Source organism: Opisthocomus hoazin, chromosome 3, assembly GCF_030867145.1.
Source record: "Opisthocomus hoazin isolate bOpiHoa1 chromosome 3, bOpiHoa1.hap1, whole genome shotgun sequence".
Lineage (NCBI taxonomy): Eukaryota > Metazoa > Chordata > Aves > Opisthocomiformes > Opisthocomidae > Opisthocomus > Opisthocomus hoazin.
In genome coordinates this window covers 65,471,299-65,498,852 of record NC_134416.1, presented here as the reverse complement: position 1 = coordinate 65,498,852, position 27,554 = coordinate 65,471,299, and the positions used below count along the sequence as shown (strand labels likewise).

At 36.4% G+C, this 27,554-nt stretch overlaps 1 protein-coding gene across 2 annotated transcripts in view; it reads right to left on the bottom strand.

The window, feature by feature from the left end:
* Nucleotides 1-3,442: 3,442 nt before the first annotated feature.
* The window catches only part of DOK6 (docking protein 6), a 269,778-nt gene continuing 245,666 nt past the window's right edge, over nt 3,443-27,554 (bottom strand). The window contains exons 8-9 of one of the 2 annotated variants that reach the window (XM_075416543.1): nt 20,615-20,671; nt 7,078-7,157 (exon numbers count right to left, since the gene is read on the bottom strand). In XM_075416543.1, coding sequence (XP_075272658.1) covers nt 20,616-20,671 — 56 coding nt within the window. In that variant the 3' untranslated portion in view covers nt 7,078-7,157; nt 20,615. Of the gene's footprint in view, nt 7,158-20,614; nt 20,672-27,554 lie in introns of both variants that reach the window. The other variant, XM_075416542.1, reaches the window with a different exon arrangement.

Genomic DNA, 27,554 nt, shown 5'->3' with positions numbered 1-27,554 from the left:
AAAAGAGAATTTTGTAGTTTTAGAAAAAAAGTGTCTCAGTGATTCTAAAGGATGTTTAACACCTTTCTTAAAAGTTTATTTAATCAGATTGTTACACTAAATTCATTTGTGCTATTAAACAGTAAGTTTTATAACATAATTTAAGTGATCAATAGCTTAGCATACCAAGATACAGTTAAACAAATACACAATATCTTTCCTTTTTTCTTTTTTTCAATACCTTTGTCCACTTACGTTTATGTCCATATGTATATTTGAAGAGAGAAATGTATGTTTGGAATATTTATATATATTAAAATTACTCTCAATACCATTTTTTTTTCTCGGTAATAAAACTGTTTGAAGGAGACATTTATTATTTTCTTTTAAATTTCCATAATTTACCCAACAACAGTAGTATTGGAGGAGCTTTCCCACAGAACTCTGTCAGATCATTTTGGAATCAGAAGCATAAAGGATGAGCACCTGTGTATTTTTATGCATAATAAATGGAGATGTTGGTTTTTTTACTCAGAATTTGATCAGCTCTGAAATATTCTAAATCTTATTTTTAGCAATATATGCATCAAGTGTGATAACAATTGTGATGCATTGTGCAAAATCCTATTTTTTAAGCAACAATATTGCATAATGCATATTAGCCGGACTGGTGCTTGGTTCTTCCTGACGGGTTAGGGAAAATGAGCCCAGCATTCCTGAGTCTATTGTTATAGAGCAACTTACAGCTGTGAGTTGGATTAAACACAAAACAGTGGTCACAGTTTCTGATAAAGTCAGAAGTTGAATGGTCTGGGAAACTGTTTTGCACTCAACGTGATGCATTGCTATGTGCTTAAATGTCTGCTAAATTCTCCAAATCTTTTTAAAGATTACAGAATCGTTTTTATTTTTGTTGTTTTCTTACCCTATTTTTCATTTCCTTCTTATTATATTTCAAAAAATTCTCTATAATGACGTTTTTCAAAGAAGGAAAAATAAATAAAAGGTGAGCATGTGTTATACTTTTTTTCTGCATTCTCTGTTTTTCCTTGTATCCATCTCAAACCAGTATGACTTAAAAAAAGCAGTTCTGGAAAATAAATATCTCCTGTCAGCCTGTCATCTATGGAAACACAGGAAATGCAACAATTAACATCAACAAGGACAGCTTAATTTGACATCATTTATTCTCTTTTAGCTATAGGATCAGAGATGAGAATAAATGCTTAACTGCAACCTTTATTTTTATTACTGGTATGGAATTGCCAAGACAGCTGATTAACTTTGTGCTATTTTCTATGCCCATAGCAGTCTTGCTATCATACGATTTAAAAGAAGATTGAAAACAGCGTGTAGCCTATATTAAAAATGAGGGTTAATTTCATTCATGTCAAATACTGTTACAGGAAAAAATCTACTGTAAAATGTATCCATTCACTTAACAATCCCAGGATTATAAGAGAATGTGGTAAATCTATTTAACCTCATGAGGATTTCTGTACTCACGGAAAAAACACAATGAGACCCATTCTTTGGGACTTTCAGTGTGAGATTAAAAAGATTAACTCCATTTTAGAAAGCATATTAGATTCTGAGCTTGCATTTAGTTAAAAAGAAAATCTTTTCGCCATTACAACTTGCAATATCCATAACAATACTGACATTTTTAAAATGCTTTAATTCTAAGTAATCATACTTAAACCTCACTTACTTTCGTATCTGCTTTAACCATATCCATAAAGCTGCATATACATGCCAAGAGGCAAAAATCATTTTTGCAAAGTGAAACTTCCATTTTCTTCAATTGAACCAGTTCACCTGTGGATTCTGATAATTAGGTTTCTAAGCATAATGCCTTTTAAATAATGCTGAATACACAGCACCTTCACCTATCACCTTTCACTCTCTCCTAAGGGCCTGGACAGAGAGACAAACTTCTTCTCAAAACAGGTTAGTCAGTCAATATTCTTTGCTATTTCTTCCATTCCAAAGTATGCCTCTACTTTTTTTCCAATATAACACATCTTTTAATCTAAAATCAAAAGTGAAGATCATTTATTTACAATATCAAGAACAAACACAGCTCACTTCATGGAGTGCAAGAATCTATATCTGCAGAATGAATATATCCAACTTTACACCCTTTTGATTTTAAAGTTCTACCAGTACAATGGTGTTGTACAGTCATAATCTTCTACTTAAAAAACCACAAGCAGGCATCCTCAGTTGTCTGTGGTGAAAAACACAAGATTCTAATATATACAGGTTGTGTAACAATTTGGTTTGGAAAGAGTCACAAATATTTGGACAATGTATGAAAAAATGAAACTTTCCAGTGCTGTTGGATCTGTTTTGGTAATCAAAAAGCAGCTTTTCACACTTCCCCCGCAGTCCGTTCTATTCCGTATGTGGATAAAAGCTACATTTATTCCTTTGCAGCAGGTATAAAAAGGAGCTAAAATACACTGATATTAAACACTAAAAAAGAGATTAATTGGAACACCTTCTGCCTTCCTTTTTAGGAAGAAACTGTTGTAAATAATGCTGTATTTCATACTAAAAAGCATAGCTATTCAAGAGACTTATACTTTCTCATGGGGAACTACCCTACATTTTCCAGATTACCATATGAAAACTAGTAAATGTGGCTGGTAAGCTAAGTGTGAGTAAAGGTTTATACGCTACAGGGTGATGCTCTTTGTCAGTTCCTAGAAATCAAATATCTCAAAATTCACTGCTCCTCATAGTATTGCCTATTAGGCTGGAGAGCTGAACAAGCATGAAGTTCATTCCTTTTCTGATAAATGCAATACAGACATCTGAGTAATGCTCTTTTTTTTCTCTTTGCCATGAACAGCTAAGGGTCTTCACAGACTGCCTGCTCTTAACAACTTCTAAAGGCTGTATATTGTACTTAAATTATTGCTATAGAGAGCACTTTGAAAGACTTTTGACCTCAGGTATTCAATTTCAACCCCTCCTCCAGCAAAGTCTTATTAGATTAGAATAAGACTCGATTAGAAATGTGTTTGCTGCTTCCCAACAGGATTTCTATTCACATGTTGTGAAAAGAAGTATTTTCCCAAAATGTCATGACAGACTTTTGTCATAACAAAAGGCAGCTGCTATTGTTGCTGTCCAACAAACATCTTTGGTTTGTCAATACATTTCCAAGCTTTACTCGCTAGCTTTAGGGGAAAAAAAGCTAAAACAAAAAACTCCCAAGAACAGAATTTTGCATGGACCTGATACATGTGAGGAGCTGGAATCTGAGCCTACCACAGAAAGAAAAACCTAAACATTTACTTAGTAAGGCAGTCAACTCCATGTTGAAAGATATTCTTCTTTCTTCTTCCTTTGCATAGGCAGGCAAAATTTTTCAAAGCAGTATACTCACAGGTGATTTAAGCAATCAATAATAAGATGTAGCTGTTTAAAATATGGGGCCACTCAAGTACCTTAGCACCATTTGATGATTTATTATCAGTCTCCTTCAATGTCTCCTTTTCTGCATCAAGTGACTTGAAAATCAGAAGTACTAACATGCATCAATCTATAATATTCACAGTTAAGATATATTAGTAACTATAGTAATGCCAGGTGTTATTTGTTCATAGCAGTGAATATGTTATCAAGGGTAATTTTAAAAAAAAATTTAAATCATGGTTACAGTTATATATTCATAACACATCCTCAGAACCAAAATGAAAGCAACAGCCTTGCATTATTTTTTCTATTTGATAATGTACTAAGTTCCATTCACACCAGTTTCACCTGGTTACCACTGAGGATATTTTGTTGCCCTCCATCTCTTCACAGCTCATTAGCTGAAAACAGAGAGCTGCTCTTGGGTCAGGAGTAGAGTTACTAACCCTGTGCCTTGCACATGAAGAAAGCCGAGACTTGAATAGGGACGCATGGAGTCCCTGGGCCTATTTAAAGGCTCTTGTAGTCTCTAGGCAGGCAGCTCTACCACGTGTGCTAAAAGAGATTTTTACTTCTGGCAGAAGCACTAGGAACTGTGCAAAGTAGTCTCAGTGGGGAGTCACTTAGACTATCGACAGGCATATACCAGGAATTAAAGCTATTCTGTGAAAGCAGAATTTTCTGGAAAACTGTTGGCCTAGTGGCTGCCTGGTTCTCATGGAGCTTCTCTGAGGAGCACTTCTGGTAGCTATGCGAATACACAAATGTTACAGTGATATCTGCTGGTCTGCAGTGGCAGTAATGGCAACATCCACTGGCTGCTGAATACTTTTGTGCTTCATGTGCGTAGTTTTCTTAGATTGTGTTACAGTACACTGTGAAGTTACATCCTTATTTTCAACTTCCAGTGTGGTTGTGTTTACTGCCTACAAGAAATCGATTCCCAACAGGTCAAGTTTGCTTTTTGTTGGTTGCTTCCTCCAGCTTTGTCCTGGAGTTCAGTTTTCTGTCTATTGCTGCAAGATGGGACTCCACAGATGTTTATAGATATATGAGTTGAGAGGATAGGTACCCTATGTAATTAAACCAAAATATTTGGTAAAACTCCTATACATGGCCAATACCCCTTTTCCCTCCCTTTTTTTGCCGTTTTGTTTGGAAATAGCATCTACATTTTTATTAACTAGATAAGATTCATGCACTAGGTAGGAAGACAAAACCATCTGTGACAGACAGCAATCGTTCCTCAGGCAACGGAAAGAGCACCCTATAAAGATCTTATACTTTTTACCTAAACACAGCTAAAGCACTAGCTTTAGGATTTAGATAGGTCCTTAAAGTATATGGGCACTGGAACTGTAAAGCAGTTCTGATACTCTCCTCTTATTCCTTTTCCCCACTTTTGGACTACATAGAATATATAACTATTAAAAGACTAGTATTCAAGTCACAGAGGAAAATAGTTACATGGACACAGCACAGAAATCTGCATTGTAGGGCAAGTGAAAGAGCCACAGTTGCATAAGAATAAAAATAGCTGGCCAGTTATTCAAAAGGTGTATATATGGCAAAGCTGCACTGAATAACGGAATTACACAAGCAGAGTATCTATCCCTTTGTATCACATTTTGCATGTAACATTTCCAAACTGGAAATTTTCTCAAATCAAAATGTCAACCAAATTTTTTTCTTAAATGAAAGTGTGAATGAAGATTCCTTGATGGGTACAGCTCAGAGGGCACCATAGGTGCAGCTCCCTGACAGCATGGGAGAGCAGTTTTTCATTTTAGCTCATCAAAATAATCTCTGTAGGGAGCCGTTTTATACCTGAGTATGGCAGCACTGTGAGAAGGAAAAGAGGTAGTGAATGAGACAGGGAAAAAGAGGGAAAATAAATAAAGCTGATTTGTGGTGGGGTAGAAGTGCTTCATTCAAACGGATCACAAAGGTTTGTTATTCAGCAGCTGTTCACTGAAGTGTAGAAAGATGTAAGTCTGCAAGGCCTCATAGCCTGGAAAATGGTTGGAGAAAATCTGGACATATTGTATCAGTAAGTGTTCAATCAAAAGCAGAAGGTACTTCCGTACTTTTTAATACATATATATATATGTGCACACATAAACCAACCCAACAGCACTTTTTCAGTTAAATTATGGTACGTAAAACTGATTCTTTCATTGGAAAAGAGTCTATGCATCTCCTCCTTGATACGTTTCGTCAACCTGTCCTGAGAAACATCTTATGAGACGAATCAGTCTGGTAATCATGGCAATTGTTTCACGATGGGAACAGAACACGAGGCTGTGCAGACCACAGCAAGAGGGCAAATTTTTCTCCTCACAATTTCAAACATTTCAGGGCATTGCGAGAAGTACATAAATATTCGATACCACCTACAAAAATCTAAATGTTCAGGATAGGTAAAACTTGTTCCCCACCCACAGGTATGCCTTCCAACTTACTCCCGCATTACTGATTACAAACACATACCTACTACAGTTCATTTTTTAAAGACGTCTTTCAAAGACAGAAAATTTCCTTTGAGAGGTACTCATAGTCCTTTTCAAAGTAAACTGGTGCTTGACTCATGATCATACAAGATACATTGTGCATCTAAAACAAAAATCTGAGAAGGAAACAGAGAAAATAAAAGTGATGCTGACCAGAAGGGCAAGACCAGAGCTCAGATCTACTGTGTCTGGCCCAGCATGGCACAGGCGGTTGCCAGCTGGGGATGCGGCCCACTTTTATTTGTCTGAAGGACAGTTTTCCTGCTTTTTGAAGTTAGGCTTGCAGGCATGGTTATCTAAATAATTTGCAAATAAGATGACTTCGCGGCAGTTCTGAGGACAAGACTGTGCTGCTGATATGGACGTTCACAGCTCTCAAGGGCATTTTGAGAATTACACGTGTATTAGTAAGGGATAATTTTGTGCCCTGGTTTTAAGATTAGAGGTCTACCAGGCAATAACCTTACCTTAACACATCAAAATCTGTTCCCAACAAATCATATTAGCCTGCTATGCCAGTATCAGTGGCGTCTGGCTCAGAAATCACCCGACCACCTCCAGGGTAATGAGTGAACGCGCTTCGATCTGAAGGTGACTCCCGCAGTGCTGATGCTGCACCTTGAATCGGCGATATTTCAGCGACTCCAGTGGGAACCAGTGGGCTGTGGCAAGGACCTAAAAACACTACAGGTGAAGATGGACCGGCCTGCTGGTGGAGGTGCATAAGAAGGCCCCGATGTCAAATGCACCATCGCAATGGAGCCCCAGAACGGGCCTTCTCCAGTCATGCAGAAACCTTCACACCAACACAGTTTCGTTTGTTTCCACCACTTTCTCACAACACGAACGTGTCCCCATGTGTCCCCCCACCCCCCTTCCTGAACGTATGGACAAAAGGAATGGCAAAATAAGTAAATAATGACTTAGCCTCTGCTTTGGGGAAGCCGCCTCCCCAGGCTTCTGCATTGGCGGTGACACGGCTGGAGCTGGTAGGCATCAGTTTTCATGGCAAATGGTGGGTGCGGAGGGGGGCGGTGGCTGCCCAGCCCTGGTGGCAGGCTCCAGGCTTGACTGTCTCTTCTTGGCCGGCCACCCCCGGCTGTCATTGCACCAGGCCCGAGCCGTAGCTGAAGGTGTAGCTGCTGGCAAGCGAGAGGGGCTGCTGGTGCTCCGCGCCCTGCTCCGAGGGGCAGCTGGGGAACGTCTGCGCCCGGGACACCTTCGCCGAGCCGAGGCTGTGACCTGCGGGGTGGGGACAAGGACACCAAAGATGTAACTGGGCTTTAATTTAATTCTAATTTACTTGAAGCCTTTTGCCATGGATGTGGACCCGGATGGGCTGACTGCGTACTGCCTCACGGTGCCAGGGTGCCCGGAGAGCAGACATGTCACACTGGGCCCTTCTGGGGCTGCAGAGGTTGGTTTTGTCCATGTCTGAGGGCACAAGTGGGTGATGGATGCCCAGCGAAGGCAGAAGGTCCCAGACCCAATTCAGGCATAATTTAGGATTTTTTCTTTTTTAAATTGCATAATATCATACCGGTATATTTGCTACTCTATAAATCTCTGTTATATGTGTTCGTCTGAGCTGACAAAGAACTAATGTACCTCTTTTTTATCTGAAGCCCTGCTTACGTGGTAGAAGAAATGCCAGTGGTTTCAATGGGATTTTTGGCACAAATGCCACTTCACGTGTCTACTGGCTTTCAAATACGGTGCCAGTTTATCAGGTAAATACAGCATCATCACCATTTCAGAATGAACTGGAGGTGGGATATGGTCCACGTGGCAGAACACCCATTGGGAAGAGGTTGTGCAAGATGTTTTCTCAGGTGGGCTTATGAATCTCATATAACCACGGCTTGTTCACTCACAGCCAGCGAGATGGTAAACCATGTGTGAAAAGCCATTAAACGGCCAACGACCAAGAGCAGAGGACAATTCCTGTGACTTGATTCTGTAACCTGATCATTTTCACATCTCAAAATTCCCTTTTAAATTGAGATTTAATTAGTAACAAAAAGTTAATTTCCAGAGTGTGCATCTTCATGCAATGTATATTTTCCGTTTCTTGGAAATGTGTATTGAAGCCTGGATTTAAAATGGTTTTGGATAACGCTTTTAGAAATATCTTTAATACAGGTATTATATGTAGAAATGCAAAATCATATTTTTCCTTCAACTACAGAGATATTAAAGAATAGCTGTAATTTAGTATATACACAACCACTGAAGAATTCAGCTCATGTTGAAATGTTTCAATACAGCTAGCAGCTTTCTAGACTGTTCCAGTAGTGCTGGAACAAAGAATGGTGTTCACTGGATTTGGTAAAACTTTGTCCTAACCTGTATTTGGAAAAGTTTGGCTATAACATGTGACTGACTGCTTGATGAAAAAAAGTCATGATCCACTTGAAGATGAGTCTATTGGAGCAATACTGAGACCAAGAGAGAAAACAATCCCAACTAAATGAAAAATACAATAAAAGGTACACCTCAGTGACACTGGAGACAATAAAACTAAAGACTGGATTCCCGGTGGCACCTTAGTAATCATAAAAATCCCTTGCATAGCACGACCAAGCAGGATGAATTTTGTATCTGTATTTTTACTATTCATTCACTGGGTCAGATTCACATTAGCTATCAAAACCTGACTGAGATGCCAGGTTTAAATGTTTTCTGCTTCAAGAAGCTTTTGCATTAAACAATCAAAATGTATGGTGGCTGTGAGGTCTGAGCTGCAAAGCAAAAGAAGTGATAATACTTTGTTTGAGAATAGTCTTAAATGTTTTATTGCTCTGAGAGACTTTTAACCATTATATTAAGTGAGGTCTTCATATATTTTTACTTTTATTTAGGATTTGCATCACAATTACTCTTAGATTTCTTAAAATTTAATTCAAAACTAAACATAGAAAGTTGCATGATTGTAGGTTTTATTTTGTGTTACAAATCTGGGATTTTTCCTTCTGAGGGTGTAAGGTTTGGTTCCTTTTTACCCAGAAGCTAGAATTACACATATTTTAAGGGCCATAGGGAACTGCTAATCCAGCCATGTGATTGGCTATGTGAATTTTTTCTCTTTCTTTCTAATAAAGATAAAGAAAATATGTCAAGGTACCATTTTCCTCCATTCTCTTTATGCTTTTTTTTTCCCAAAAAGTAAAACACATAAACAGTCCCTATGATGACGAGCAGGAGCAAAGACATTTGTCAGCCAAGGGAGTTTCCTAAACTCAGGCCTATTTGTATCATGTGCTGTATCTCATACAATTAATTTTGAATTAACTTCTATAGAACACTGCAGCTTTAATACAGTGATGAAGAGTACCCCTACTAAACTAATTTCTAGTGAAGGTATCAAGGTAGTCTTTTAGAATATAGAAGATGAATTTGAAAGTATTAAGGTTTAATAGGAAATTGAATTCAGGTCTTCCATTACCTGGATGTATGCCTCAACTGCTAGCACATCCCTTACTGTTCTTTAAAAGAAAATCTGTAGCTGCCAAATCTCACAACAGGTCTGATTTTAGTCATTCTGTAACCAAAGGGGTTAATAAGGATAAGTGACGTCTTCTTCCCTGACTGCTAGGATATGTATTCAGACAGTGAGAGAGACAGACTCAGATCCAAAAGATTAAAATACACACTCGAGAGAGCCAAACTTGGTTGAGGCTTAAGCCGAACAGTGACCTCAAACGATGGAAATAATACCAAAAAGAACAGACAACATTGGTTCAAATGAAATGAGAAAGCTATGGGTAACAGAGAATTTGTGAATTTAGGAAAGAATGGCTCTATGCAATATATTTTACTCTCAACTTATATTTTTTTAAAACAATAAACTATGTTAATATATTTAAATAAAATTAATCAAAAAATCATGGCGTTAAAATAATGAAATAGTCCAATGGTTCCCAGTTGGTTTAAGATTTCTAAGTAGCAAATTTCCAAAATTTAGGTTTTTGTTCAGCTTTTTTTAAAAAAATTAGTATAGCTCATACTGGAAATTCTAAATGATAATGGATTATTTTATTTGCATTTGTATTAAATGTTATTTTAATACTCGTACAGCTGATCAGCCTTATGGAGCCTTAGGTACTGCAGTGTCTCCACAGTTACACTTTATGTCAGCAGTAAGGATTTTGAAATTAAAGATACAGGAAAGTTTTTTCAGTAAAGAATTTAAGTTCCACAGCTTTCTAAGCTTCCTGCTTCAGTAGTATTTTCTGTGTCATATTTGGATCTTAAAAGGTTAAGAGAGAAGAACAAGAACACTGTTCATGGATTTTGCAGCTCTTTGGAACCACAGCTGTTTTCAAGAATACAGAACTCTTCTCTACAGTTCTTCTGTAGTCAGCATAAGAGGAATTTGATTAACATATACTTCGTGACCTGAAGACACAAGTAGAATTAGGGTATTTTTTTCCTGTGGCTTACATAGGAAATGTTTTGGTTTTTTCCTGTTCTAGGACAGGACCTTGGAAAGGTATTATTCAGACTACTTCATCCTTTGTTTAAATTTACTCTCAGGATCATACAATGCAATGAAGCTGTAGTCCAAAGCAATTAGGTATGAATGATTCATCAAGATAATTTAATATAACTTGGCAAATTACAGCAAAATTAGATTTTTCCTGATCTTAATTATGTTGAAAGCAGAGGCAGTACATGCAAGGATCTTGATCTTATTTCATGACATGGTGCTTATTTATAGCAATTCTTTAGAGGAAAAACCCAATGGTTTCCTAGTAACAGCAGTGACTGATGTACACATAAGCAGATCGATCACAACTTCTAAGAGAAATCTTGCAGTACTCAGCTAAATTAAAAGAAAAAAAAAGAAAAAGCAAATGAAGGGAAAAGATCCAGGGATAAGCTTTGAATCCTCCCTTACTGCTGCTTCCTGGGAGACGTTTCTCTCTGTTTCAGATTCAGAATTCAAATTCTTAACCAGAAGGCAGGTGCCAAACCTTTATCTTTTCTCAACAAAAAAAAAAAGGTCACGTTTTTCTTTTCCAACACAAGAATTCAAGGGACTCTCTCATCTGATGTTCTTTGGTTAGGGCATTCATCTGTGATGTACAAATCCTGTGCTAAAATTCCCCTCAGCCTGTGGGTACGGTTTGACATTACACTTTCTATAATGGAAAAACAAGCTGAAAATGTTCCCTTTCTCCTCTATAGCCACACTGCTGTTCACTGTCCCTCATTTGTGCCATTGTGACTGAAAGGCTGCTTTGTAGACTGAAGTACTTTGGTCATCTGGTTTGCAAGAGCCCTACAAATCATTCTAACAGCAGAGCCGAGCGGCCGGAACAAGCAGCCAAGGGTACGAGATTGCAGGGTTCTTCTTAGACTGGCTTTGGTGCCAGATAGGTGGTTTGGGGAATGATGACCTGTGAGCAATATGCAACCAAACGCAGATGAATTTGCCACCAGACTACTCCCTTCTCTGATGCAGGATCACTTTTGAAATCCTGTGACTAAGCTTTTCTAACACAGATCTAATATAAGTGTACATTTTTGCAGTAAAATGATTAAAAATTAATAGAACAGCTTCTGTTGCAGGCCTTTTAAGTACCTCACATTAGACAGTCATTAGGTAAAATAAAGCAGACTGTTGCAGCTGCACAACAAGCTTTCATCTGGGATTTCTTTACCTCTGAACAGATGACTTTACAAACAAAATGATGGTCTTATGAAGTTTTACTTTTCTAGGTAATAATAATAAACTTTATTTTTGAAAATAAAATTTGGCACTTCAATTCCCAAGATTATGAGCACAAAATTGAAGTCATTAAATTAAAGCCAATTGGATATCTCTATTAATATTATGTTTTGTATATTTGTATTTGGGAGTGCTCTGAGACTTCATGAGGACAAGAGTGCTGTAGTTGCTATAGATGTTTCTATAAATGTTATAGAAAGCCATGGTTGTTCAAAAGAAATTTCTATGAATCAATCAGTGCAAGCTAAGACCAAATAAAGTGAATCACTTGTTGCACTGTAAAGCAATCTGTTTTTTTAGAAATATTCCTTGGGAAATTCTGTTGTTCACAATAAACAGAACAGTCTGGAAACCAGTGAAACAGAGACAATGAGGTTTTCTGCACAAAGGATGATGCAAGGAGGTGGAAAAAACCCAGTTAGCTAACAGATGTTTCAGGGATGAAATGTTAGTAAGAAGGAGTTAGTTGCATGTTGTTTCCTCACACAGTTCTCACCGGACAATAAATGCAGCCCTTCAGCCAGAAAAGTTGAAGAAACTAGTACTAGCTTTTAATCTAGATTTACGTCGTCTAAAGACTTTCCCAACAGCAGTGAAAGCTCCTATTTATACCAGAGGATAACCAGAGGATATACCAGAGCTCCTATTTATACCTGAGGATATGGTTTTGATGGGGAAGCGTGTCTCAAGATGCTTCAACCTTTAATATTCTTTCTTTGCAGCATTTTTGTTAAGATACGGGACAAAATGGGTAAGGCACTGTAGCTATGCACTGAAAGCCCACTAGGGAAAATGAAACACTTACTGCAGGAAAGTAAATTATTATGACTTCTTATTTCTGATGGAAGCTTTTATCCTCTAAGAGCTTTTGTTGCAAAGAAAGAGACTTCACATTTTATTCTGGATATAGAAAATGTTCATCAAAAAATCTCCTACTACAATCTCAAATCAGTTAAGTGGCTATTATTGCATTAAAAAGGGTATTTTCATTTAAGGCAGAAAATAAATGATTGCTGTTATCCTATTTATAAATTGATACTGGTTAAAATTCTGCCAACTCTCCATATTGAAAATACAGTGTCTTCTATTGAGCTGTTGATGACAAAGCAGCTTTTCCTTTTCTTCTGTTAGATGACTGGCGTAATTAAAGCAAAGTTTCATAGCGGGACAAACTGCTACAAAGCAAAACTTTTATTTTGCAGTAACGATGCAGTTGGATTGGAAGGGCATTAATTGGTACAGCAATTATTATGCTGTCACTCACAGAAAGATGCAACAGAAGGGAGCAGATGGAAACAGAAAAACAGCATAAACTACATTACAGCATATTGATTTCCATATACTTATTGAAAGTGAAACTGTGGGATTGTTTTGGTTCCAAATAAAGAAATATAAATTTTCCCTTGAATTTAACTACAGTTGGAATTAAATCTCCAGCGATCACAGTTGGGCTCCAACTTCTATATTTTCTAAAATACTTCTGGATTTAATTTCACCAAATATTTATCTTTCTGAAGGGGAAATGAATATCAGGAAATGTAATTTTCGAGACAGATTTTAAAGCAAATTAGTTAGTTTACTCATTAGAAATATTTTTGAATAAAAATAATTCAAATTGATCATAAAATACATAGGAAATATATTAAAAGAATGAATGCAAACCCCATCAAACATTTTTAAATATTTCCTTTTTATTCTCAACTAGCATTTTAATACTCTCTAGAATTTGAAATGAATTTTTTTTTTTTTTTAGCCATCATCAAGATTAGTAAGTATCTGAGTAGAATATACTTGTTACAGAACCCTGTCGCTTTCTAGAGTTGGAAGGCTATTATTTATCGTTAAAGTTTGGGTCATTGTCATCAATTTCTTCTCTAGAAAATAAGAAATTTTTCACATGCATGCAGGAAAGATTGCAGGACTGGCAGTTTAAAACCAAAAAATTTACAATATGTCAAATTTTTAGTCTTAAGGAAAAATTTTCAACATTCCAGTTTTGGGACAAGAATGCTGGAATTTTATGAAGAGTACATTTACATGTCAATATTTTGAAATAAAGAAAATGCATGTCCTTAGGACTTCGCAACATTAATAACTGTTTCGATACCTACCAATAATGCAAATTGTCTATAAACTTTATGTACAGAAATAAGGAGCGTTATTTCATCTATACCCCTACCTAAAATAGCAAGTATGTAAAAGCAGTATCTTGAATCACATAACTAAAACTAATGTTTTGACTAAAGGTCAGACTGGTTTAATTGCAGTTGTGTTTCCAGATAGTGTTTTTAAATACTTGCTCTCTTCGACTTGTGCTGTTCTATTTGTAATGACTAATTGTATGCCTGCATGCCAGAACTAGAGGGAGATTAAAGAAAAGAAATTATCTGACCAGGGTGGTAGTTTTTTCAGTCCTGCACTGTGAGACAACATGCAGATACAGACAGTAAGCTTGTACTCAGCTTTCTTATGCTGTCTTCTATATACAGACTGAAGTGGTCCTTACAGAGATTAATTGATTTCATCTTTACAGCTTTATACACTTGTGCTAATGTTCAATATGAAATCAGCCTCCTCTATCCCTCTGTTCTGAGTTCAGCTCCTTAACTATGCCAACACAGTTGAAGCAGGCATAATCATGTTCTCACTTAACACAAAATTAGGCTAAGGTCCAACTTTGTTTCAAAACAAACAGAATTTTCCAGATGAAAACCCTCAGAAAGAAGGGTTTCTGAGTTTGGTTTCACAGATTCTGCAGAAGTGGATTTGTCTGCAGCAAAAATTTAAATTTTTAGTTTATCGATTTTAAAGTATTTATCAGGGAACCCTGATCTATGCTAGCTCTGCATTGAGCAAGCAGCTGGGATGAATCAATTCCAGAGCCACCGTCCAACCCAAACAATTCTGCAATATGATGTGATACTTTATTTTCAGCCATTTTGCTTTGTGAGAGAAAACAAACAACTATCTTGTTTTAAATCCATTAAAGAAAACATTCAGCTCTTCTTCCTGACTGGCACACTATGTTCGGAGAGTTCTAGTTTTCTCTGAATCATTAAACAGGTGATACAATTTGTGTGTGCTAGAGAAGTGACTATGGTCAAGGGCTTTATAAAATAAAGTACCTTTCATTATAAAATAGATACAAGCATCATGGCATTGAAGAAAAGCTTTTGAGAGGAAATATCCACAGTTTAATACTGAAATGTGTCAAAATGAGCAACAAGTTACTAAAGAATCTAAAAACAATCTTGAATTAGTGCCCAACAAAGTTATCTGAAAGGGCTGAGTACTTTGTACAAGGTGGCTAGCATCCCTGGCCTAATTTATGCTTTCAACCACAGACTCAGTCAACCAGAAAATACTACGAAACATTTCCACATAAATAGTATAAGTAATGTTTATAATGAGAATAATAACTCTGTTCCTGAACTTTATGTCTGTTCAGAGTAAAGTTAAACCGTTTTATTGACCACAGAAGTAAACAGAGACTAAGCATTTTTACACTATGTGCAGGTAGTTTCATTTTGCTGTTCAGTCTCAAAACCTAATAAGCTTTTTAAACAGAAACTTTACTGAGATGTTCCATGTTAGTAATACCAAGGAAAGAAAAAGAAAACAGTAGAGAGGAATCTGCAAGTGACAATTTCTTACACTTCAAGGAACATTTGAATTGGATGACAATGCTGACAAGTTATGAGACGATGGCAAAATGCAAGAAATAAGAAGAAAACAATGCTCTGACCCTAAGTGCATATGGGAAAGACTAATGTGGGGGAAAGAGAAAACACCTAAGGAAAGCTCCAGTAAGAATATTACTTTAGTCTTGACAATACTTTGCCTTATGGAGACATAACAAACCAACAAAAGGAAACACTCGGAAAAATTACCCTGCTCCTGGAATAACTGAAAAGTGGAAAGAACACAAAGGTAATGAAAAGAGAAACAAATGTGAAAGATCTATAAAATTGTGTGGATTCAGTTTCTTTGTCTCAAGTAATTATGTTCTGCTGTATTTAAGTAGGTAAAGATACACACTTTGCTGTCTTCTTTTGCTTTTGATTCCTGTGTAGAGCAGCAAGTCAGTATGAAAGACAACTGATTGTTAATCTCCATGCATAAAGAGATTTCTAATATAAGTTTACTTTACATCTTTGAAAATTGCAACTACCAGAGTAATTTAAAATAGGTAGCTAGGTATGCAGTGTTATCATCTTGGTTTACCAATTTGTTAGCTCACCATTCACTTTTCCCTTCCTCAAAATGCCGTTGTTGCATTTTTATCACAGCCAAACTAAATGCCCAGCCAAAACACGGATCTTATCAGATACATTGTTAAAAAAGATCAACATCTAAACCTGTTACTGATTTAGCATGAAGTATCTTACTGAAAAATGCAATGCAAAAATGCAAATTTATACATTGCATATCACTTTGATGATAAGGAACATGTCACTGTTAAATATTTATTGCATTTCAAATCATGTTGACATTCCCCCTTGGATACACTGTTCTGCAAAACACTATACAGGCCTCATGCAATTCTACTGATACTACAGAGATGAAGTGAAATAGTGAATTTTTAATTTTATATTAGAGTATCTAAAATGAAATGAAGGAAAAAATTACTTACATTGACAAAAAGTGTATAATGTGGAGATAGTATACTGCCTTTGAAAATGGGATGCTACTGGAGGCTGATTGATGAGTACTGTTTAATCTTGTTGCTGTTATAATTCTGCTGATCTTTAGTGTGGCCAGTATTTCCTGGCCCAGTAGTATTTTCATTATAAACAGTCCATTCACAAAGATTTATAACTAGCCTATAAAAATATTGCCATAAAATGAAACTCAGAACATGAGGTCTGAAGCCAGAGAGCAAATTGGGTCTGACAGGATGGAGGGAATATGTTTTTCACTACGCCTTTGAGTAAAATACAGCTTTGATTGGAAAAAAACTAAAAAGAAAAAAATTGGGAGGTGGTACAGTTTACATTGCTTGACATAGGAAAAGATAGGGACAAAGGATTTACACCACCCCAAATGGATACCTATTCTACAAGTATTAATTTTAAAAGACAATTTTATCATGTGAGTATAACGTGATAACTAAACATACAAAACATGAAGTCTAAGACATTCAGGGTGTGATGATAAAGCTGAGCCCTTTCTTTGCACACCTGAAGGGCCAGGGAAATAGGGACATAAAGGGTAACAAAACTAACCTTTACCAAAACCAGCCAACTAACCAACCAAAAAAGCAAACCTAAATCCAAAACATGTGTTACGCCTGACTGGCTTTCACTGTGGAGTCAGATGTCCTTCACTTCTGGGCTGTTCAAAGCAAAGGCAGGAATGCCTGGCGGTTGAAAATGGTTATGAGGTGTAATTGGACCACTCATTTTAGCATTAGCTGTGTCTTAGATTACCTCAGCAAATTGTGGCACTGCAGTCTCAGTCCTGTTTGAGCTCCACCAGAGCTCCTCACTGCATGAAATGAGCAAAAGCCAACATTTATTTTGATCATATACTTCTACCTCTATTACAGAACTCAGAGTCATTCCATGACTGCACTTCCCTACAGGTATTTAAGGACAAAATGTTGTTCAAACTGTAGGCTACGATGTGCTCCAAAGACAGGAAAAATTCTTGGACTCTGGTAAAACATCTTTCATTCAAGGAACATGGTCTTTATGGTGTAAAATGGGGAATTAGTCTTCCTTTTGTGGATTTTGCTGGGAAGAGGATGAAGAGGGTGATTTGTGGGAGGTAAAAATGTAGTCCCCAGTTTAATAAAATGAGTTACTTAAACCAACCAAAGATTTATCAAGAATATTTTTCCTCTCAAGAATGAACAAACTTCAGAACTCACAATGATATATGCAGGGATGAAACACAGTTTTTAGAACCTTTCAAAATCTGTTCTATTTTTTACCCATGCATTGAAAGCATTTATTAAACCATTTGTTATTCAGATTTAAGCTTTCTATGAAATAGCTTTCTACAAAATAGTCCTTGGAAATATTCTTTAGAGGGCCTTAGCATCATTTCAGGTCATATAAAAATGAAATTATTTCATTAGCTGATAATTAGCTCTCTGACAATGATTAAGAAGCTTCCTCAAACACTTGAAGACAGGAAGACACACCTCTCCAGCAGTTCTAAAGAACAAAGGATAATATTTAAAAAAAAAACAAACCAGTTTGAAATTATAGGATTGTCTTTAACTTAGTGAATAAGACTTGAGACTGCAGGAATTTTATCTAAATGTAAGGTAGCTGAACTTTAAAATAGGCTTCACCTTTCACTGTATCTGCTTAAAACAACTAAAAGGATAGACTGAATTATTGAAAATTTGTAACTACAAATTTTGGAATGCTTTGATACTTGCCCACTAAAATAACAAAGACAATCTGCTGAATGACATGCAGTCATTAAACCTGTTTGTAAATTAAAGATGTTTCTTAGACTAAATGCATCACTGGTATTAACTCAATGAAAGTATTATGATAGCTAATTATAAGGTTAGAAAAGTGTCACAGAGATATACTTTTGTCTCATGGTGGAATTATAGAAAAAGTGTGTAAAAAAACTGTCCCTCTTCCTGCTATTGTCTCTGCAGCAAAAACTCATGTTCTTCTACTTCTGGAAGTAGAAAACGATCAGATAGTTTCGAAAACGAGCAGTAAACCAAGTAAACTTACACACACAAGAGAGAATCTTTTGGTTTAAATGATAGTGTCATTATGTGTCTAATGTCTGTTTGGAAGATGAAGCTGTAAAGCTCTGCTAGAAAAAGTAATTAATGTTTTTCTAGTAAGGAATGTTGCAAGATAACAATATACTATCGTAATTTAGGATTTTGAGTTTATTTTACATTTTAGAGAGCAAACTTGAGATTGAAAATATTAACTAGAAGAAACTAGTTCTTTTTACATTTATAAAATTTTTATTTAAGTTTTGGATATTTCTCAATTATTATTCCATCTGCCTCAAGCAGACCTCTTGAATATTTTCTGAAGAATAACAACTTAATGCTTCGTTTATTTTTACATGATTTATTTCAGATTTCTCACATTTAGCAGTTTATTCAGGATAACCCAGACATGATTCACCAAACCAGAAATAAAAATCCTTGCCTATTTAAAATATCTCAGGGCTCAAACACAAAGACAAGTTACATAGTATAAAGATTAATGTTTACTAGGAGAATATGAGATCCATGTGGTAAAACCAATGTAACCTGAGCATGATTGGAACAAGTATCTTAGTGGATCCCATCCTGAGCTAGCTCAACAGACTTGATGCTAATTGTGGACGTGGTAACAGTGACCATTTCCAGTCAGTGGTATTTAACTGAAGATCATCACATCTTCATGCCCTGTACAGTGTCCAGATTGAGAATGTTTTTTCGTGAATAAAGATTGCATTGAATTTTTAAAATTTAATTTAGTCATGACCATTAAACACTCCACTTACTCGTCTTTAGTTAGCCAAGTATTCTCTTGAGATAAATTAACATGCATTGATCTGAACCGGAAATCAAATACTACAATTTTCAGATGGAAAACATACACACTGAACACAGAAAAATACAGAAATGGATTTTACGGTAGATAATTAAGGTATATTTTGAGTTTGAGAAATTCTCTAACTATTAGGAAACTACAAACCTAATTTTGGGGACAGATACAGAAAATCTCCTGCAAGTTTCCATGCCTTCTTCTGAGGCATTTGGTAGAAGCCATTGTAAGTGGCAGAACAGTTTATTAGATGGATGTAGGTCTAATCCATCAGGGAAGCTCCTAGGTTTCTTCCCAAAGCTTGGCTTCTGTGCAGCCACTGAAGGTGCTGGGAACAAAGGAAAGGTTTCTGTCTGTGCTGAGTGTAATGGGACTTCAAGTTCTTGTCTTCCTTTCAGAGACTACATATAAAAAATATGTGGAAATAAGGCAGTTCACAGAGGCTAAACAAATTATTTTATTCTATAATTTATTCTCTAACATAAAGAAGTTCATTGATTTTAGATTATATAAGTTTAATTGGAATAAAGTAGATGCCTAAAATATCAATGAAGCACTCAGGAAAGTTAATTCATTTTTCATGACTCTACAAATAATTTCTTCTAGCTGTAAAATCCTTCAATTACCCACTAGGAAATAAACAATGTTTGTAATTCACTGAGGGATGCAAGTGATGTTCTTTTGCTTTTTTTCCCTGAAAGAGAATTTACTGTGATTCAGTGTGAACAAGCTGTGTCATTTTCATTAGACTTCTGTAAAGCTAGAGGAAATGAGCAGAGGTAAATCTTGAAAAGGTGTGTCAAACTGCTTGATCTGCTGTGCCTGCAGATGGGAGGAGTCCCTTTTTCTTTACTCTCTTGGATGACAGAAGAAACAGATTAAGCCAAAGCACTTATTTCCTTCCTCCACCCCAAGAAGTAAAGAAATAAATAAATTGAATATGAAGACCAACGATAATAAGACGACACGCCGGAATTACCACCCACATGTCTTCTCTCTGGAAATTTGTTATTAAAGCTGTAAATATCCTGTCCTGTGTTTTGCCTTTTCTGTTCCTCGGCTCACTGAGGCTGTTTTCTTGCTGGTATTCCTTTTGTGGACTCTCAAATCACAGAAGCTGTAAGAGCAGCGCAGCAGCGGTCCCTTTGACAGCTTTCTTTAATCCCAGCTACCAGGAAGAGAGTCCTGACAAACCCCAGTGCATTGTGGCAAATCAATTGACCGATCTGCTGCAGCAGGAAGGGGTAGAGAACTATCATCTCTTAAGCGACATTCATTCTGTCCTCTTTCACTGGTTATTAGTTAAGTGTTACTAAAGCAAGCTAGGAAATGAAAAAAAAAATGCCCATAGCACAAGGCAATAACCAGCAATCATATTCAGAACATGACATGTACAAAGTAATTATACTTCATACAGACGTTTGGAGAAAAGAGTGTCTTACATTAAAGCAAGGCATTTTCCTGACGGCGATTTTGTTGTTGGCTTTGACTGGAAAGAGCTGTAATGCAGAAGTTAAATTCATTATGAGTGTCTGTAGTCATAGCACACAGATAACAGATGACTAGGTGAACAAAGATGAAGCTCACAGGATGGCTGAATATTAAAGGTACTGATGTTGGGCAGCAGTTTAGCTAAGAGCAAGACAGAGAGCGTGGAGCCATCAGCAGTAGAAGGGCAAGAAAAGTAACGCAAAGGACCCACTTCATAATTTCCAATTGAAATCTCGGGAACCTCTTGCGTATGGCTAGACCATCTAGTCCTCCAGTCATTTTCAGCTATTGGCAGCCACACAGCAGCAGGTGAAACTCAGAGCAGTCTTTTGTGTATTGCTGCTCAGAATATATTAGGACACAAAAGAGTCTAAAATCAGCTTTGCTCTCTGCCACCACAGCTTGCTGCTTTTTTTGCTATTTCTACTCTCGGTGCCTATTTTACCAGAATAGAGTATAACGTAGAAGCATACAATATGAGATTATATTCTTGAGTTATGGTACTACTTCTTCATGAACACTGCAAAAATTATTAACTCACACATAAATTTTTAGGTTTATTAGTACTGCTCTAAAAGGAGAGAAATAAATAAATAATAAAACACAAGTAGCTTTCCAACAGGACAAAAATGTGAATTTAGAGAGCTGGAAATCAGCTGTGATTTAAAAGGCAGTTAGAGTATATCTTTAGCAGAAATTACTCTGAAGGTAACATATCTGATGAGACATGATGACATACTTTTTACATTAAGGCAAAATGGCAGCTTGCGAAACTGTGCTGCATAAGGTACTGACTCCAGGTTGCAAAAGTAAAGCCAAACTAAAATTAAACATATACATCCTCTATTTTAAGAGCATACTGAGGACAATTTTATGGGGAAAAAAAATAACAAAAAATATCTCACAAAGTAATTTTGTAAAATAAAGAGGAAAGCAAATGGCTTTTCCCAGTTATTTCCAATTTATTTCTTTATAGCTTCCTCATCCCTGGAGAAATAATTATTAAAAATCAGTAATTGTGAGGACTTTTACCTATTGTTTCTTAAAAAGAATAAAGCAGTACTGAGGAGTCCTTAGCTGAGTCCTCAAGCTGAGGTGTGAGATAACTCTCACAGGACATGTATGCTATTAACAACAAAATATAAGTTATTTATGTCAACAGAAGAACAAGAACTGAAATCTTTTATCTTATAGCTCACACCAGTGATGACTGCACCACCCTGATTATTCAGGACACTGATTCTGCATCATAAAATCACCATATTTACATCGCATAGCCAGAACTTGCAGTTAAAATAATTTTCTTTATATAGTCTTGCAGCTGCAGACATGAGCACTACTAAGGCACAGAGGAGGGAGTATTATATCTTTCTTGGAGAGCTTTGTCTCTCACAAGATGAGATCTTTGCATTCTTTTAAGATTTTAAATTTTTTTTCATAAGTGGGAGAATGGGATTCAGTTAAAGGTTAGTTACTTCCACTGTTGTTTGTTTACAACGGGTATTTAATGAAATACAAGAATGTGTATAGAAGCTTCTATAATAGCTCAGAAACTGATGTGCTAGCTCAAAATGTCAACCAGTGAATACTCAGCTTAACAAACCCTGGCTTCATAAATTCACTTTGAAAGGTAAAACAAAACAAAACAAACATTTCAGCTTTTTTAAGAGCTTCATGAGAATGACCATATGCTAGAAGAGGAACTTGTCTGAGATGTGGAATCTGTCTGTCCATTTGCATTAGAGGATAATCAGGAAGTGAATTTAAAAGACAACTGGGGAGCTATCTGAATTTTAGAAGACATTCAGACCTGCTGCTGAAGGCTTTTAGACCATATGCTTTAGTTCTATAAATGTGTTTTTTAGAAGATATACCCAGGGATTTCAGCAGAGGCATTGAGCAAGGGGAGATATAATTTTTAAGTCTTCGGTAGAATGGCTAAGTAGGAAGATTCAGGCAACTGAATCGCCACGCTGCATTACAAAACCACCCTATTACTACTGAGCTATTACTTTAAGAACGAAATAAGGAAGCAGTAGCAGCAATGAGAACACTGAAAAATGTAATGTTACTGTTTCTACCAGCTAGCTATCATGCTTCTTAATTTTAAAAACTAACTGCCTTGAAAAAGCAGCAGAGATCTATCACAATATCTTGAATTTCCTTTCCCCCCAAAGCAAAGGAATCTAACTTGAAAATAAAAAAAAAAAAAAAAGAAAAAAAGCAAAGAAACAAAAAGAAGAAAGGAAAGAAAAAACAAGGAAAGGCAAGAAAAAAGGAAAAGAAAAAAGAAAAAAGAAAGAAAAGAAAAGAAAGAAAAGAAAAGAAAAGAAAAGAAAAGAAAAGAAAAGAAAAGAAAAGAAAAGAAAAGAAAAGAAAAGAAAAGAAAAGAAAAGAAAAAAGGAAAAGCTCTATAGCACAAGCTTTTTTCTTTTTGTGTACTTGAATCATGAAAAAGCAAAAGATGTGATGTAGGTGCTTGGACGACAGTATCTTTGCAAGAACGGAGGTGGAGGAAAAGGAAGTAGTATCTTAGGATTTTAACTTGGAAGTAAATAAAGAAGGCAAGTAGCATCCTTCACCAAGTTTAAGAACAGGGGCACTATCTAACAGAAAGCATTTCCTCCCTTCCTCAAAATGGGATGTGATTTTTTGTTCACTGAATATCACCCTTTGATCAGAGACATTACATCTACTGTAGTCACTTGTGTGATTTTGCACAAAATCCATGCTTTTCAGTTCTTTTAATGCCCTATTTTTGCATAACAAGAACCTAATATTTAACTTACCAAATAGAAGCTATGAATCAGCTAGAATATTTTCAAATTATGAGCAATACCAAACCACTACATCATAACTCACCTGTGATGTGGTAGGAACAGGGCTGGGAGGTTTCCAGCTTTCTAATCTTTCTGCCTAGAACATCATACAGAGGCTAAAGCACTCTTTTTATTATTCTGTAGTAACAGAGATCACTCTGCTAACTGCTTTACTCTTTGATGTTCAAAGGTAAGGCGCAGGGATAAAGTACAGTCCTTTTTAGTAAGATGGAGCAACTCTTCAGAGAGAGCCTTTTCTTATTTTCCTCCCATTAGTATTACCTTCTGCTGCATCTAGCTCCTGCCTCACTGGAAATGTCTAGCAAGCAGAGCTATTGCAGTAGGACTTGTTTCTGAATTAAGTGACAGTAAATGTGCACACGCAAAAGAGAGGGAACTTGGTGATTTTTTCAAATAATGCTGATTGATGTAAAGTCTTTATTTGCAACTTGTTCCCTGTGGCTGTCTCAAGTCTGCTATTTAATTTGTTTCTCCCACTATGTACAATATTTAATATTATTTTTGTTAGGCAGTTCATGTTTCTTTCTTTTTAAAAAAAAAACACTCCCCCCCAATTGATTTCTAGATGCTAGTCTTTTCACAAAGAGTTTATATTTGCATTACTGTTCATTTTAGATGACAAAATATTTATTTATTCAGCATTTTCATGAAATGGAATAACTGTACCCCTTCCGGCAAGTATACGTATTTCTTTGCTTACCTTCCAGAAATCTTTTGTATTGTCAGACTTCAACAGAATTCTAATGTATATTTGTGCTCTGATAGAAGAGAGCCAACTAGCACTACGTCACTTGTCTTTTGTTGATCTTCATTGAATAAGAACTGATAAATTGGTCAATGATAAATGACAGAGAGACATACACGACTTTTTAAAATTTGGAGAAATAATAATTTTAATATTAAAATTTTATAAATTGATTTAATTTATATTAAGTAAAATATTATTTTCATTGCCCCCAAAATACTGCCAAATCATTCAAGTATTGTCAAGCAATAGATGATAGAAAACTAATTCTGATGAGATGATCAGATAACACTGAATCTTCCTAAGGATTCATACATTCCCTATTTTCGTAATTTTTTTTTAGCTTAATCAGCAATAACACCCACAAACATTTCCTATTAAGCATTAGAGAGTGTGTAGGTTAATATAAAGAATCTTAAAAATATTCCAATAGATTTTTAATATTTTTTTTAATGTTTCACTCTTTTTTTCTCATAGGATTTATTTCTAAATTGGCTTTATTTCATACACACAGATCATGTCTCTGTTAAATAAAACACTTCCACTGTTACGTGTTTAAAAGTCCATACATTTAAAAGGAACTTGATAAAAAAGGATGCTCTATAGAGCATATGCTAAATATTATTAGAGAAATGAAGAGAAATATATGGACGTATAGTAAGTTGTGACACACCATTAACCATTTTATCACCTGTAATGTGTCTTGCTCCTTTGGCTGTTTACCTGTCTTACAAACTCTGAACAAATCCATCTTTTAATCTGGTGCTTTATCAGCTGGAATACCATTGCTGCTTAAAAGATTTTAATATCTTCACTCCGTTCATCACAGCTGCTGTCATGTCACAGCACTTAGCAGAATGTCCCACTGTCACACAACAAGTTAGCACACCTGCTGAAAACTGTGAATATTAATGAAATATATTGCAATGCAATTTTTTTTCATGCACCAGGAAAGTGTTATCATTTGGATATAAAGCATCTGGATGAGAATGACCTGGTCACACCTGAAATGTGGAAACTTCTTTTTCCCCAAAGATTTAATTTCCTGACAAAACAATAGTGTTTTACATTCCACATTCTGTTGTACTTTTTGGCTGACTGAGTTTTGCTGAGAAATAACTACCCAAAAGCCCTGTTCTGGTTTAAACGTCCTTAGTGAGCTGGAATATTTTTCTTCCACCACCAACACACCACTGAAGCAGATTTTTGTGCACCCGGGCATCACTCCGATCTTCATCACTGTTCCAAGCATGAGCTGCAGCCCTGCAATTCCACCTCCTTCAGGAGGATTGCTCCCAAACGTCATAGAAATGAATTCTGGCTTTTCAAAGCAAAGGACAATTTAGGCCCTGCCCCACTCCATCCCCCCCAAAGGCTCACAGCCTCATTTTGCAGCACATCTTGCTGCAGTCACATCTGATTACCCCATGCACACTGGGGTCTGTCGCATGCAGCGTGACAGCCAAATGTGGGGCCAACTGTACAAAAAATGCTGCAGTCTAAATCAGTAATGTGGACTCTGGCTGCAGCTTCACACAGCAGCCAGTTTTCCTTACACTGTCCACTGCTTGGATAATTGGTGTGACATTTCATTTCTCCCTTCGCTGGGAGAAGACACTCGGGCAGAAAGATCTTTCTTCCAGCACGTGCCTCTGGACTCGAGTAAAAGGGCAATTATGCTTCTTGGTTCAGGGGCTGACACCTTTTCCAGGAAGGTGAAAAGTGACTTTCTCCTTCTCTATCACTGTGTTGAAAATGAGGAATGATGGAAAAACAGAGCGAATACGCTTCCTGCAAATTTATGCTGTTAGATAGTTACACACAGATAAAGCCTGCCAGTCATATAATTACGATGATGCCTTTGCCATTTCTCCACCCCCTAAAACTTAATGCCTAAGCAGAGTTGTTTGCCAAGTATATGGCACATAGGTTTAACTATTTCAGATAATAGACATGGATTAACATTGACCTTTCAGGTTAGAAATTGTAGCTCTATTTGCCGTTTCTCCCTATGTCACTTCTGCTCTTTGTTAGTCCTTCAGGAATGGGACAGCTTATGCCACTGCGGTTCAGTTTCATATATTGGTTTATGTCTTCAGTTTCTGAGAGTTGTCATCTCTATTTCACTTTAGAAGAAACCTCTGTCTTCAAACACCACTGCAAGGGACTACAGAAATTTGGCAAACGGAGTTAAAATATTGACCACAGCATTGGAAAAGACATTGTAATCTTATAAATTAGATTTCAGTCATGAGAAGATTTGTTGGATATGAAACTGTAGTAGTACCCTTTTTGCAGCACTCACTGGCTGCAACAGACAAAAGGCTACAATTCTGACAGAGCAACAGATTCAACCCCAGTAAGAAACTTTGCTTTCTTTCATCAGTGTTAACATTACATAAACTGCACCAATTAAGAAGTATGATCTAAATACACAAGTTTAGGAATATTGTTCCAACTGAACATTTTTACAGTCAAGATATCATATGAGCAATGTGATGCAATTAAATAAATAAGCAACACTTCAAGATTATCAGCATTGTGGCTGAGACGCAGCAGTATTGTCTTTGAAGAAATCACACAAAACTTCCCTCAAATAAACAAACAAGCCACTAAGGGAATGGTTTCACCCTTCAAGCTATTATAAAATGCACAATCAAAGACAAGCTATACTCACCAGAGGGCAACCCAGCACTTTCCAGCATGAAAGAGGTTCTGTGTTATAAGTATTCATGTATAGGTAAGCCAGCTATAGTCAGATTCTGCAAAGCTCATAAATAGAACAACAAACAACATGGCAGCTAAGTTATTTCCGAGTGAAACAAATTGAGTTTCTCAGAATAAAAGGAGAGACCAATGGGAAATGCCTTTAAGGTTTAAAACAGCATAGCAGCATTTAAAGTCTTTATTTTCTTTATTGTTGCAAATATCTGTAAGAACAGATGGTTTCAAAAATATGTGTTTCCATTTAGGCTTCTGCTGTACTGTATTTATGAGAGTGTATAGTCAAAAGACATATGCCACCTTGCTTTGAGCTGTGATTCATTCAGCTGCAGAACTGTATTAGATGAAAATCTATTGCAACATTGAAGAAATTGCTGGAATTTTGTACGAATAAGACTCCATCAATTTGAAGCATTCTATCTTGTTTCTGTAAGAACAACTGTACCTGATATTCTGTCCAGAAGAAAGAGTAAGAGAGAAGAAAGAGTAAGTGGCTCTTATAGATCCAGGAGGTAGCTTGTTATCTGATTGTCATTGACAAAGACCAAGGAACAAATCTTGCAACCCATATGAGTAATGAGA